This window comes from Caenorhabditis briggsae, assembly GCF_000004555.2.
Source record: "Caenorhabditis briggsae complete genome, chrX, whole genome shotgun sequence".
Lineage (NCBI taxonomy): Eukaryota > Metazoa > Nematoda > Chromadorea > Rhabditida > Rhabditidae > Caenorhabditis > Caenorhabditis briggsae.
This window is the reverse complement of record NC_013491.2, coordinates 1599179-1614015: the sequence shown is the minus strand read 5'-3', so window position 1 is coordinate 1614015 and position 14837 is coordinate 1599179. Positions and strand designations below refer to the sequence as shown.

At 38.1% G+C, this 14837-nt stretch overlaps 4 protein-coding genes across 4 annotated transcripts; 3 read left to right on the top strand and 1 right to left on the bottom strand.

Moving 5' to 3' along the window:
- Positions 1 to 422: 422 nt before the first annotated feature.
- Positions 423 to 2248, top strand: CBG27433 (the record flags this gene model as incomplete). Its single annotated transcript, XM_045238833.1, has 8 exons — positions 423 to 452; positions 499 to 636; positions 683 to 727; positions 770 to 886; positions 934 to 1020; positions 1068 to 1169; positions 1217 to 1384; positions 2174 to 2248. 8 exons carry the CDS (start codon positions 423 to 425, stop codon positions 2246 to 2248), a joined length of 762 nt encoding a protein of 253 aa, XP_045099800.1.
- A 3957-nt stretch (positions 2249 to 6205) lies between these two features.
- CBG16237 lies at positions 6206 to 7926 on the top strand (the record flags this gene model as incomplete). Its single annotated transcript, XM_002643497.1, has 5 exons — positions 6206 to 6223; positions 6913 to 7159; positions 7211 to 7395; positions 7440 to 7691; positions 7741 to 7926. The coding sequence occupies 5 exons, from the start codon at positions 6206 to 6208 to the stop codon at positions 7924 to 7926; spliced, it is 888 nt and encodes a 295-aa protein (XP_002643543.1).
- A 1999-nt stretch (positions 7927 to 9925) lies between these two features.
- On the bottom strand, positions 9926 to 10631 carry CBG27432 (the record flags this gene model as incomplete). Its single annotated transcript, XM_045238831.1, has 5 exons — positions 9926 to 9941; positions 9986 to 10020; positions 10081 to 10323; positions 10381 to 10531; positions 10579 to 10631. 5 exons carry the CDS (start codon positions 10629 to 10631, stop codon positions 9926 to 9928), a joined length of 498 nt encoding a protein of 165 aa, XP_045099799.1.
- A 1200-nt stretch (positions 10632 to 11831) lies between these two features.
- On the top strand, positions 11832 to 14119 carry CBG16239 (the record flags this gene model as incomplete). Its single annotated transcript, XM_002643498.2, has 3 exons — positions 11832 to 11945; positions 13042 to 13988; positions 14077 to 14119. The coding sequence occupies 3 exons, from the start codon at positions 11832 to 11834 to the stop codon at positions 14117 to 14119; spliced, it is 1104 nt and encodes a 367-aa protein (XP_002643544.2).
- Between the last annotated feature and the right edge of the window lie 718 nt (positions 14120 to 14837).

Here is a 14837-nt window from a genome sequence, read left to right as displayed (position 1 = left end):
TCTTTGACAGGAACCACGATATACGGGGTCAAATTTAACGGTCCTGGGGGCGTTCTAGTAGAGTGATTACGGTATATGACAAAGAAAACCGTTGAAGTTCGCCGTAGTATGTTAGGTTGACGTGTTTTGCACAAAAACGAGATTTATCAAGTTACTAAGTGTCGTTGTTCTACTTTTCAACTGTATTCTCTCATAAAACATCTTCTCCCTTGGTCCAATAGCTGCATCTAATTCTGAGTGATTCAAACGTTGTGCAAACAGAAAGGAGATGACATGGGCGGAGCTTATCTCATGGTAGATTTTTGGGATAGTCTTTATTCATGTCATTTGGATAGTTTCCTCGCTTTAAGAGCCTTTCCACCATTTTTTAAAATTATTTTTTCTGTTTTTGCAGAAGCCAATCGGATAAGGCAAGTTGTATGATGGACGCTACAAACAGTAACCCATCACAGGTAAGCCTGTTTCTTCCTAATATTCTCTCTCCAAATTTTGTTTCAGGCGGTAGCCGTTCGAAAAAAAATTACCTGGACCAGAGCTCAAAAAACCCGCCTTTCTGAAGTTTTCCAGTCTTCAATGTTCATCACTCAAAGAATGATCAACGAATTGGCAGCTGAACTGGGCGTGAGCCAGATGAAGGTATAAATAACACATATCTGAACAAGTAAAAGATAAATCGTTTCAGGTTGAGATTTACTTCCGCGGAAAACGCAATACCTTGAAAGAAAAAGTAAGTGAACTTCTTTTTTCGAATGAATGGGTCAGTGTTTAGGCCAAGAAAGAACGCATGAGAAAGATCGCACGGGACCTTCCTGCAACTCAAGCTGCAAATGTTGTCATCCCAGCTATCCCAGCGATGCCAATGGAAACGGCAAACAACGGACCACCGGTAAGTTTATTACCAAACAATTTCTGATTAAAACGTGAAATTTTCAGATTGCCTTTCCTGCAACTCAAGCTACAAATGTTGTCATCCCAGCTATCCCAGCGATGCCAATGGAAACGGCAAACAACGGACCACCGGTAAGTTTATTACCAAACAATTTCTGATGAAAACGTGAAATTTTCAGATTGCCGTCAATCCAACGTTGAGTGTTCCACACCATAGCGCTCCGATGACCGGGGGGAACTATCAATGGGGTACCCCAGCTGCAATGCCAATGCAAAACCAGGTGAATATATTACCAACTGAGAACTTGGAAGACTAAATGGGTTTCAGGCAATGCTCGGCTTCGATCCACTCGGTTATGGTGACGCTCATGTTGGACTCTACAATGCCAACTACGCCAATGCTCCTTCGTATCCATCAGCTCAAAATGCCATGGATTGGAATCAGGGATACGTCGGGTACCAGAACAGTTACCAGCCACCGTTCTACGCTGGACAGGTAAATGATATCGGTTTTCGCTGGGTTCTAACTTATTCAGACACATTCTCTGAGAGAATTGAGATCGGGTTAATAGGCGATGGCAATTGAAAAATTCAAAATGGTCGTAGAAGTCTGATATTGTATGTGGTGGGTATATGTGCTACTCTAAGACTTTCGACCATGTTACCTATAGGCCACGCCCCCTCCTGGTTGCGTTGACATACCGTAACCCAGAAAAAATTTCTTCAAAATAATGATATCGTTTCAAATGTTTCAGATTTGAGTTTCTGGTACTATTATGACCATTTTTCGTGTTGGGTCCAATTTTCTACAGTAACCCTGAAGTTGAGAAAATTTCACTTATTTGAATTTTTTCACTTTTTCGGAAAATTTTCAAAAGTTTTCTATTGGTTACTGAATGAAATCCCGATTATTCGATACTTTGAACATACTTACACTATATTACCATAAGGTCATAAAACTACTTCAGGGTTACTGTAGAAAATTGGTCTCAACACATTAAATGGTCGTAATAGTACCAGAAACTGAAATCTGAAACATTTGAGTCAATATCATTATTTTGAACAAAAATGATTATTCGGGGTTACGGTATTTTTCGCGCCCAGGAGGGGGCGTAGCTTATGGGTACCCTAGTCAAAAGTCTTAGAGTAGCGCATATACCCACCACATACGATATCAGAGTTCTACGACCATTTTGAATTTTTCTATTGTCATGGTGTTTTCGAGTTTCTCAGAGATTGAGTCTTAATCGTGTGCATTCCGTTGGATAAACATTCGAACTTTCAGGTCAATCCACCAGGTACTTGCTATTGCGATGGAATCTGTGGATTCTTTGGCAACAATCATTATTTCTATCATTGAACACCAAACGGATATGCTTGCTAACTAATTGAGTGTTGACGGTGAAAATAAACTGTTGCTGTCCAAAATTGTTGTTATGATTCAGTCTGTGAAAATACCGCCGGATAGCGCATCTCTCCATGGAAGCTCAGATATCCAACTCTGGTAAACACAATCCAGAAAGAATCAGTCCCAATCTATTGTCCACCTCTCTCATCGGAACTAGAAAATAGCATTCCGTCACATTTTTCTTCTGCAAGGACCTACAGTATCCTTTTTTCAATGTCTTGCACGCTTACATTTTTCCAAACTATCTTTCAAACGGTCTTGCAAAAACTAAGGAAAATCTCCCATCTTTTTCGTCTCCACCCCTTTTTCTTGTTTGCACAATCAAAATGATTCAGTGACAATTGGAGGAACTGTGGAAAAAATTATGGGATGATTAATGGCGAAATAGTGCATAGAAGTGAGAGAGTGCAGTAGAGAGAGTATCCTGATTGATACCAGTTAGTCATTTTTCGTGGGGGAGAAGATTGACAAAGAATTTTGTGTATTCTACGGAATTCGGCTTGGGGGACCGAGGTAATTTAAGACGATATCATTTGAGGGGAATCCGTGAAAATGGGATGGGAAGTAAGTGTAGGGGAAAAAATCATAACAGAAATAGAAGATATCGGAAGAGCCTCTCAACAGTGTTCCCGGGCTACGCTGGAGTCGGACAATCAAATGTTTTCGAATAACTTCAGAGAAATTCTTCAACGAATGATTATCCGAGTTTTTTAAAAATAACCTTACGAATCCAACAAAGAATCACTCAAGTTTTTGAACTTAGAATGTTTTTGACAATCGTCCTCCGTAAGTGTTGCTTCTAATTGTTGTAAAGACTGTTTTTCATGTAAAAAGTGTGTTTCTCTGTCGTTCGCTCTATTCAAAGGAGAGCAATCTTGTTCACCGGGATTCTCTAAACCCATTTTTTTAATCTCAGAAAAACTTGGATACCGTATTTCCTCTAATAGAAGCCCTAATAAGAGTCCACTTCGTGAGGTGCTTCGAAAAACGGAAGACCAGTCTCTAATAGAAGCCCATAGGCTTTAATGGGAGAAAATACGGTAATTCATGATTCCCGAATTTTTGGAACTGTGATATCAGAACTCGACAATTTCTCAATTTCTGAATTTTTTCATTTCTATATTTCGGAATTTCAGATTTTCAGAAATTCAGATATTTTTTCCGGGGTTTCAGAATTTCAGAATTTTGAATTTTGAGATTGTGGAATCTCAGAATTTTATAAATTCGGAATTTTGGAATTTAGAATTGCAGAATGAAATTTTTGAATTTTCGAAAACACTGAACTTCAGAACTCTTAACCTCCAAATTGTCAAATTTCTGAATTTTGGAATAAAAGTTTTTTTTGAAAATAAATGATTGAAAAACGGAAGCCCACCCTGAGAATGTGGTTGAGAAACTGAGGCCCATGGACTTCTATTAGAGGAAATACGGTATCTGATTCTTTGGATAAATAACTCTTTTCAAAATTTGGGAACCCGATTTTCAAAAACTTTTCATTCGAATAAGCTTGCTCAACGGTTACCCAATTTCGACTTTTTTCGGTAGTTTTAAGCAACAAGTTGATATGGTAAAATATAAGGTTTGTTACAAATTTTTGTCTTAAATAGCAGGGATTGTTGTTACCCAGACAGATGCAGATGCTGGAAAAATAGTGAAAACTAGCTTTAGATGCTTATTTGTTATTACAGCCAATTCATAACTTTTTCGCCCACTATTTCACTAATGGGAACAAGGAATTTCAAGCTCGAGACAATAGAGCGTGGTCCCCAAAAAACACAGTATCTCTTTGTTCTTCCATTAGAACATTCGAGAGCATAAATTTTCTCCAATTTTTGTCTTAGTCACATCGCCTCAGTGCTATTGGCCCTCTGGCACTCTCTCATTTAGTCATGCTTCCTAGCAACACGTCACCCCACTAAATCATCGTCGTCATGTCCTCGAACCCCATTCTTTTAGGAAACCATAATATGTAAATTAACAAAATGGAAGAGGAAAAATGAAGAAAAGGGACAATTTCGTGGTTGATGGGCTGATAAAGCTCGGATAGACCAGTTTTGGTATACAGTGAGAGAACAGTGATAAGTCCGAAACAGAACAAAGAGAAGAAACTTTAACAGGACGTGAAGAGTCCATTGAACGTGGAAAACTGATTTAGTTTTAGCCCACACTTTCAAGATTTCTCCTCATTTCCCTCCAATTCGTAGTTAGTTACCTACAGTCAGTACCTGTTTTGTTTTTATTATGCAACTCAAGCTTGAAAATCGAATATAATCATGACCTGCTCTACTAATTCTTGTTTTTGTTATTCTCTATATGCATTAGGGAATATGCTCAAATTGCCGTGCCAGGTAGCCTGCTACCCCGCCCACTAAGGTTTTGCATAAATTTGTGAATTCAAAACAAGACAGCTCATTAGCGAGCTTATAAGAGCTTTCTTTCCGTTTGGATTCAATCTGAAGTATTTCTAAGATAGTTTCAAATTTGCTATGAATATTTTCTCATCGTTGCTTAGTGTGCACGGCATTGGCAGTGACCTTAATAGAGAACAGTCAACTCATTAAGGCACTTCCAAGCCGTACACAAACATTGCAACGCAAATTATGTCTTTGTAACATTGAGCTTGATTATCTCGGTTCATTTGGGAGATATCGAAAATCTGTCAACTGATGAAAGGCTTTTCTTAATATCATCAGCATTTTTACAATTTACGAAATCTTCCTATCTCTCACAGAAATTGAAATAATTGAGCTCAAACTACAGTATTTAGGGTCACTGTATGCTTTTAACCAATTCCGCCAACTCAGTTTTTCTCCTATTTAATCATCACTTTCCATGTTCCCATCTTCTTCAATTTTACTTTTATCAAACCCTCTCTATATATTTCTCGATACCCGTTTCACTGAAACTTGAACACACACCCCGCGAGATATCAGAAACGCGCCACCGGTAGGAAGAGATCGTTTTGTATTTTTCTCTGCTTTTTTCAGGGGTCTCCGAGAAACGCACGCCCGTGTTGACGTCTCGTGTCTATCAACATTATTTCCAGAAATTCTAACTTGCATCATCGTCCGATTCTCTACTTGTGGCAAAACTCATATTGATGTCTTTTGTGTCTGCAAGTGAGAGAGACAACACTCTCTTTCTCTGGCTACCTCCACCAGTAAATTTGCGGTGTTTTTTTTCACCGATCTTATCAGGGTTTTTGAAAAGGGAAATGATGAATTGGTTATATGAACTGAAATGAACTACATGGAAAAAAGAAACAAAGTCAAATGGTCTTGTCAAGTTCTGGAAAATTTGAATTCAAAAGGACGTGAAATGGAATCAGAACTCATGTCGAAGGATATAATAATTCTCGGAACTCATGTTTCAGAAAAATAGTTACGAGTTTCACAACGTCCAATGTCTATCTTACAACGTTTACAAGACGCCATACATTACATTTAGGTTTTACAGAATCCGAAAAAAACGACTATTGAAAGAAAAATCTGAGAAGGAGGTCTAAAAACAATGTTCAGGAGGTCAACATGTTTTCAATTCTGATCAATTAAGTGTCGCAAGGCTTTGATAACTTGGATTTTTCATTCATTTTTACAGAACAATATTCCTTTATTATGAACACAAAGCTTTGAAAATGAGCTTTCTCGATGTGTTTTGAAGTTCGAGATGTCTTTGTTTGTAGAAGTTTGTCATCGCGTGGGAGTATTTTTTCTTATGTATTAAACCTGTCCGAAGTACAAACAACAAACATTCCATCTTGTTGTCTCAGACTGAGATATTATTTGTGAACAGATTCCTCGATTTTTTTCAACTTTGAACTCCCTCGCTCCTATAAATATGTGCTCCACATGGAACGCACAAACTATGTTCTCTGAAGTTCAGATTTTCCATCTATTTTCGAAGACCAGCATGAAGAGGAAATTGAAGGTATGTTTTGGACAGGTTCATTGATCTTTGCCCAGCAACGTTTTTCTTTTTTTTTATGTTCCAAAAAAAGTAAACCGAGAAGTTCTTATCAAGTAAAAGGAGACGAGATCTCTGGGCAACCATACGGAATAGAAAGTATCTTTTATATACGTCCTATTCAGTCTCTTTTGTTAGAATAGTTCAACCGTGAGAGTTTTTTTTGTGATTGATACCCGCTTTCCTTTTTGCCTTATCACATTTCTCTTCATGGTGTTCACGACGACCAAAACAACTAAACAACAGTTTATTTTTTTATTGCTAGTGGAGCAGGAATACATGAATTTTATGAATGATTTCAGTTTTTTCTACGATTCTGCTTGAATTTCTAGCTGTGACTGAGATTCCCATGTGGTGTTCTCTATTATTTTAGTTTTCCCATTCCACGTCATGCATTTTATATCAAAACCATGAGATAGAGTTCGGGGTGGGGTACAATAAAAGCACTTTTTTTCGCTAGAATTTTATGTCTTCGAAACCATTTTCTACAAACGCGCTGTTATGATTCTCCCCTCGTGATCAGTTTTTTCTTGCTTTTAAAATTTCTTCCGAAGTTTTGTAGAATAGAAATCAAAAAAATCTTTCAATATAGCAATAGATTAGTTACATATAGTTTCATAGAATAGTTTCCATACCATAAGTGTGTTTTCCAGAAAATGCTGGAAGTTAACGAGGTGATCGACAACAGATTCAAATTGTTGTCGAAACTCGGAGCTGGCGAGTTCGGCTCAGTATGGAAGGTGGAAGATGTTGAAGATGGAAAGGAAAAAGCTCTGAAGATGTGTCCTAAAGATGATCCATCGTATTTGAAAGAACTCAAGTTCTTGAATAATGCGAGTCATGTGAAAGGAGTCTCCAAATTGCTCTTCAACTTCCACTTTCAGAGATGGAGTTGCTTGGGTGAGTTGGTTTCGAAGGGTCCAGTTTTCAAGAACTATCTTCTAATTTCAGTGCTCTCACTTGAAGGTGAATCTTTCGACCAAATTATGCAGCGCAGCAAGAATCCAGGAGTTTCAACTGCGAATCTTCGACGTATAATGTACAATCTTGGCCAGACATTGGTGGAAATTCACAACCTTGGATTCATCCACAGAGATCTCCACGCCCAAAACATTTTGGTGACTGTGATGGGAGAGGTGAGCGATGTAAAGCAATACAGTAGGATTACTTCCTTTTTCAGATTTGCGCACTCAAAATCGTGGATTTTGGGGTGTGTCTTCGTTATCTCGATTACATTGGGAATGAACTGAACCAGGAGAACAACAACAATGTTAACTTTATCACCTCCCGCCATTCCAGTCTTCAGTCCATGCAGCACGGATACCATACACCGCAAGACGACTGGATTAGTCTCATTTACATTCTGATTCACTACAATGGTGTGCGCTTCCGAGATGACATTTTTGATATGATGGGAGACAAGATGAACTTTGTAAGTACACTTATTCGGTTGGATGAAAGTGAAACTATTGCATATTCAGGGCAACAACCCGCATTCTCTACTTCGCCCGGATCTTCATTGGCTTGCAGACTGTTACCAATTGCTTCAATTGCCAGAGGTCGACTTTCAAAAGGTCCTGGAAATAATTGATGGAGACGAATCGGATTTCGATGTCAAATCTCCAATTGAATTTGAGATGGTCGATGGGGTCATTAAATTCAATTAGTTCTAGTTTTTTCTAAGGATTTTTGGGTCTATTTTGAAGTTCTATCTTAGTATTATCCTGTATAATTCCCTCAAGTCTCTAATTTCTTCATTTTTATTCTTTGTCATAATTTGGGTTCTTTAATTTTTCTATCTTGGTCTATTATATATCTTATATATCGATGTTTCAAACAACCATTCCAATTATCTTGTTCTAGGGGAAACGAAGTTCTAATCTTTTTCATTCCATATTATTTTTTTCAATTTTTAATTTCAGGTGTAATAAATAAATAATAAAGTTCAAGATCAAATTTCTAATATAATGAAATCAGCTGCTAGCCTCAAGATGAGTGCACTCTCAGTCTGGACTTTTCTGTCTCTAGGTTTTACCTGATTCTGAGGTTTTTTTTGCAGTCGCAGTCTGGACTTTTCTGTCTCTAGGTTTTACCTGATTCTGAGGTTTTTTCTCAAAATGTTCTCCAACTATTAAAAAACAACCCATGTACACATTCACATTCATGGCTTTCTATTTTCTGTCAGCAACTATTTCCTGCTTCGATAGATTTTGGAAACCACCTCACGAAACTATGCTTCCAAGAACAGACATGCGTATTCTCTCTATTTCACTACTCTCTTCTTTATCTAGAGGGTTTCGGACCAAGCCCCGCCTTATTTTCCTGAGCTTTCTCCAAATTTTCTCGAAGCAGCTTTTCAGTTTACGAGCTCTCTTCTTCCTCTAAATATTCATTTTTCAATACACCTGCTATACTACTATGACTATTGGAAATGATGGTTGATATATGTATACAGAGTTTGTCGTTGCGTTTAATTAGGAACAGAACCAAATTAAGGCACGCCTAACTCTGTCTACATGTACTTTTACAAGAGTTAGACCAGTAAAATAGCATTGTAGTAGAATGTATCTTGCAGAGTTTTCATTTTAGGTAACATTCAAGCAGTCATGTTATTAAAAAGTTTCGCACGCACTAAAAGATTGAGAAGCGATTGGGCTTTTGCGGATAGTACAATACCAACTTGAAATGTCATCATCATAGCAGTTTTGCTCTGATAAAAAAATCTTCGTTTGACTTCTGCTACCTAAAAACCTTTTTACTCTGATTAAAGTAATTTCAAGATGTTTTTAATGTTTTGTTCGATGTTTTCTTCTAAGTAAGTTTGCCGAAATGAAGTTTTGAGGTAGTTTCAGTGACCGAAAATATGAGTTTATTTGTTTTTTTATTCAAAAGTTACGTGTGAAAAATATGGATTGAAGTTTCAAGAAAAACGGAAAAGAGATGAAAGGAGGCGGCATTCAAAATCAGATGGGAATAAAGTTGGTTTCACAAGGGAACCACAACACCTCACAACCCCAGATTTTGACGAAAATTTCAGGACAGGTTGGAAATCGCCTATCTAGGCATCTCTGAAAATTTTATAAACCGCCCACCAGTTTCAGCCGAGTTATTTCAGTTTCAGTATCAAAAATCGCTATTCCGTGAAAAATCAGAGTTTCCGAAGACGATTTTCTCATGTCCTGGGACGTTTCAAACCATGAATATATTGTGTTATACTTAAGATTTAATGAAATTTGATATTTCTAATAATTTCTCAGAATTTTTTTCAATTTTCGAAGAAGTCTGGAAAATCGTGAAAAAATTCAAAAATAAAAAAGTTTTTTGTTTTTGTGGAAATGTTTGAAATGTAAAATTTTATCAAATTCTGAATATAACACAACAAACTTCGTACTCTGAAACGTCCTAGAATTTGAGAAAATCTGCTTTTGCATAGAAAAGGCGATTGTTGGTACTTAAACTGATATAAGTCGGCTAAAACTGGCGGACGGATTCTAAAATTTTCCGAGATGTCTCGATAGGCGATATTCAACCTATCCTGAAGTTTTCGTCAAATTCTGAATTGACGAGGTGTTGTGGTTCCCTTGTTAGAAAAAAAGAGAAAAATTGGAAAAGTCATTTTTTTTCGTTAAAGGAACAAAACATACTCTGGGTGAATTCGAGATAAAATTACAGGGAACTCGCTCTGGAAAAATCCTCTTCTCCATGATTTTCATTCAAAAAAGATACCGCTTGTATTCTTGTAGCATGGCTCGACAGTTTCCCTGCAATAAGTCAGTTTAAATTTTTTGCCTCCAAAAATGTTTTTCAAAAAAATTTCTTACCCGAAATTCGGCTTCCGAATGTTCGGTATTGAAAACCGAAGACTTCCAGCCATGCCATGCAACCAAATACATTTCCTTACCGCCGACCGAACGATGGGACAAAATTTTACGAATGGTGTCCTCTGTAAGGTCTTTTGTCTTTTTGTTGTGAATCATGTAATTTTTACTTTCGTTTTTGTTCCGACGTTTGGCCTGGATTGTAGCTTTGTACTTTTGCAGGAGTTTCGTTCCATTGGAAGTGCGCTAAACTTTTGAACGTTTTCAGAAATGTTTTGACGAAAAATGTGGGAAAAAACTCACGTTTAGTTCATTCTCATCCATCATTTTAATATCCTCTCCGGCTACTACGACCTTGTAGCCTACATAGGGATATGGATATATGATGTGGCCGAGAATTGCCAGAAGTGTGCCTTTTTTCGGCTGCCGCAGATAGTACAATTGAAGCGTCGGTCTGAAACAGCACAGAATGAATGCAATATTCATAAAACTTCAGTTTACCTGGGGCGTGGAACTCTCATGGCGCAGATCTGGCTATGCTTTCTTGAATACATAACTTTGATGATGGGGGTGAAAAATAGGTTCACTGAAAAAAGTAATTAAAACCGATAGGTTAAAAGAATGTAAAGAATTAAATAAAATAGAGAAAAGAGAGGAACAGAGAAAATGGAAGATACACAGAGAGCTAGAGAAAATAAAGACGGGAAGAATAAGTTTCGTTGGAGCAATGTAAATTTTAACATTTAGTATTATAGCACAAGACGAAAAGATGGAGAAAAAATGAAAGAAAATGTATGTGAAAGTTATTAACTACCCACGGTACGTCCGGGGTATTAGGTTCCTGTGAATGAAATAGAAGAAAAACAACAAGATAAGTCACAATAACGATTTACTGAGAGGGTGAGAGAGAGAAACTGGGTAAAAATGAAACTAACAAGATTTAAAAGCTTAGACATTCAGCAAAACTACTTAATATCCTCAGAAGAGTCTCAAAATACGAGCCTAAGCAAAGCTGGTAATGACAACTCAATTCAAATTGAAAATCTGCGCGCGCAGAGCGGGATAGCGGAGTGTCGTTGTTTGGGAAGAGGGAACTTCGAAAAAGGGTTGGAGAGTAACTGCTCTGAGCAACTTATTACACAAATGTTCGTTAGGCACTGATAGAACGCTTAAAAGCTCTTATATGTTCAATAAAATCAGTTTTAAACCTATTTTCTCATTTTCCAAAAAAGGGGTTTCTCCACATAGCATAAAAAACTTAGATGAAATTTTGAAAACCCTTATTTTTTAATGAAAATAATAAACAGGGTCGGGGAAAGTATTAAAACTCCCGAGATAAATGAAGAACAAAAGAAAAGAAAACTGAGAAACCCTAACTAAAAAACTGCTCATCGCCAATTGTGGAAAGTGTGGAAAGGGTACAAACGTGAGATCGACCTCTCCCCCCGCACCGTTGGTTCCACAGATGCCGTTCCGCACGCATACCCCTCACACCGTCCGTCTTAATCTACTCGATGGGATTTGTAGCGTTACGTTCTCCCTTGTTGTCTCCCCTCCTCGATCTGCCCCTCGTTTTCTTACCGCACTAGACAATTAACCCCCCCCCCCCACTATGTTATTAGTGTGTTATTGATTTTTATGGTCCACTCAGCCATTCAAATGGCACTCTCGTCCCTCTTTTTTCGATTGTTTCCTTTTCTACTGCCCTTTTTTAGTGTAAAAAACTTCTGAATTTTCAGGATATTTACATAACAATGGAGCAGAAAGTTCAGGAGCAGTTGCAAAGGTTGTCCACGAGTCCTGCAAAGCCAGTCGGAGTAAAAGACTTTCAGTTTTTGAAAGTAGTGGGTATCGGAGGCTATGGAAAGGTGTGTTTGAGTTTGTAATTTGTTTTTATTAGGATATGCAGTCTATAGTGAGCAGAAACTGGATGGGTCCAACATCTATTATCATGACCCAAATACCCGTTAATCCGTGAAAACTAGTAAAATTGTAAAACGAGAGGGGAGAAGGGAAGATTACAAAAGTGAGTAGTGGAAAAAATGACCGTAAAAGAGTGATAATTTGTAAGAACCTCAAGGTCTTCATGGCCACTATTCAAAAAGAAAGCTATGGAATACTGTAGAATCTATTTTCGAAGAATTTTTTGACATAAATGACACAACTTCATACGGTTATTCGAAGAGAAGCAAACCAAAAAATTTCTGGTTTTTTTTCTTATACAGAGCGAAGCTAAATCAACAATTTGCTAAAAACCAAAACTGCTGAAGTTTTCTGGGCCATTTTCTAGTTTTTCTAGGCCACTTGCTACACTGTGCGAGATTCTTCCAGGAAACTCTATGTTCCTTCAATTATTGAGCCCACAAACCGCTCCAACATTAAATGAACATAACGTTTTCTGGAAGGGTCTTGTACGGACTAGTCAAATAACCTAGAAAGACTAGCCAAGAGCCTGATTCCCGCGGACGCAACAAAATGGCTGATTGTGCTTCAGTTTTCACAAGAAAAATACGAGAGAATTACTGGTTTGCTTCTCTCTGTTTAACCTCATCATTGGCCTTCGTTTCTAAAAAGACATATTAAGTTAAAGAATTGTTTTTTTTTCTGATTTAGGAATTGATGATTGGAGCTATTTAGCCCACTATTTTAGCTAAAAGGTGGGGGCCAGAAGTTTTTACGGAGGACTTTCGGGGCCAGAGTATGCATTCTACTGTCACCCAACGCTTAATGTCACTCTGCGTAGAGCGGTCCTCTTTATCCTTATATTTACCATCGGGTGCCCGCTCCACATTTGCCCGCGTGGCTCAGTCGATAGCGGCGCCCCACCTTCGATACTCGCCCCGACAAGTTCAACTCCTCGAGGGACACATTTAAACGAAATTTCGAGAACATTATTTTTTGAATGTTCCCCCACCTTTAAAGCCCACTATTTTTTTTGGGTCGAAAATAATAACTGTTTTCTAGGTCTACCAAGTACGCGAAAAATCCGGAAACCACGTCTATGCGCTGAAAATCATTCGCAAAACAGAACGTCCGATAGACGCGAAGCATCTGAAAGACGAGATTCGAGTACTCAAAACCGTCCATTCACCATTCTTGTGCCGCCTGCACACTTGTTTCGAGACCGAAGAAAAGGTTTACTTGGTGATGGAATTTCTACAAGGTGGAGAGCTGTACACACTTCTCAATAAACTCGGCAAAATGAGTGAAATCGCCGGAAAGTTCTACATAGCCGGCCTGGTTCTTGCACTGGAGCACCTCCATGATTGCCACGTCGTATACAGAGATCTCAAACCAGTGAATGTGATGCTGGATGGAAAAGGACAAGTTCGACTCACTGACTTTGGACTCAGCAAATTCAATTTTCCAAAAGGCGCACAGACTCGTACCTTCTGTGGAACACCTGAATATATGGCACCTGAAGTCATCAAACGAAAGCCTTACGATCACTCTGTAGATGTTTACTCGCTTGGGTGCGTGATCTACGACATGCTCACCGGAGGACCCCCGTTCCAAGGAAAAACTGAGAAAGAAACAACCCGGATGGCCCTTAAGGATCCGCTCTTACTGCCGAGCCATTTGTCCATTGAATGCCAAACAATTCTTATCTCGCTTATAAAACGCGATCCACAGAAAAGAATGGGACTCGAGGAGCTCAAGACCACTGCCTTCTTCCGTGGCACTGATTGGCAAAAAATGAAAGAACAAGGATACCTGCCCCCATATATTCCGAGTGTTCTCAATGACGAGGATGTGTCTAATTTCGAGCCATGTTTCACGGATATGCCCGCAGAGGAGTCCCCGGTAAAGAAGCCATCTGAGAAGGTCAAGAAGACAATTACGGAGAATGTATTCGCTGGATTCGACTCAGTTGCACAAAGTACCTCAAAGTTGGGAAAAGCCAGTAAACGGTGAGTGGTTCATGTTTTTTGGATTTTCAAAAGCTTATCTAGAAAAAAAATAAATCTTCTACATCTCCAAATTTACAGTATCTTTCAGGCTTGCGTTCAAAAATTTAACAAATGAAGCTGGTGATCAATAGATGTAATTATCGCCCTAAAATTGCCATCAAATGCCTTTGCCACGTGTCATTTTTCTATTTGTGTCATTATGATCATCGAACAAATCCGTGTTTTTCCTCTTTCTTACTGTTAGCAGTACTGTACAACAATCCAAACTTTTAACCCCATCTCTTTCACCCCAACTCTCGAATGTTTCCTTCTCATTTCACCTCTTATCCATTTCATAGCTTCTTTATTTGTAAAACATTCCCTCCTCTCTAGGAGTCTAAACTCATCTCACTGTTTATTTACAAAATGTGATTTTTCTTTATTAAACTTTCTCAAGGTCTCATCAAAATCACAGGATGAATTATTTTTACTTTACCAGTGGAATTATTGTATTGATACTAAGGCAGGCATTTAGAAAAGTGAAACAATTGATTGAACCGGGACATCAAAAAAACTCCAAATTAAGAAAAAAAAATAGAGTCCGAAATGGCTGTGTCTAAAGTATCAACCTGATCCAGAGATATACATGTTTTAATTCCTACCAGACTTGCCAGAAAGTGGAATTTTTATGCTCAAAAGTCGGAATCCTTGACACCACTGATCTTGACGAGCTGATTCTAATGTTTCAGTAAATGAATTTCTTACGTTTTCTTCCTGTCAGAGAGAATAATGTCTATCAAATTTCGTGTTTTTCAACTAGATTTCAAACATTTGCATTTTTTCATTTCAAAACGAAGATTCCAATACTTT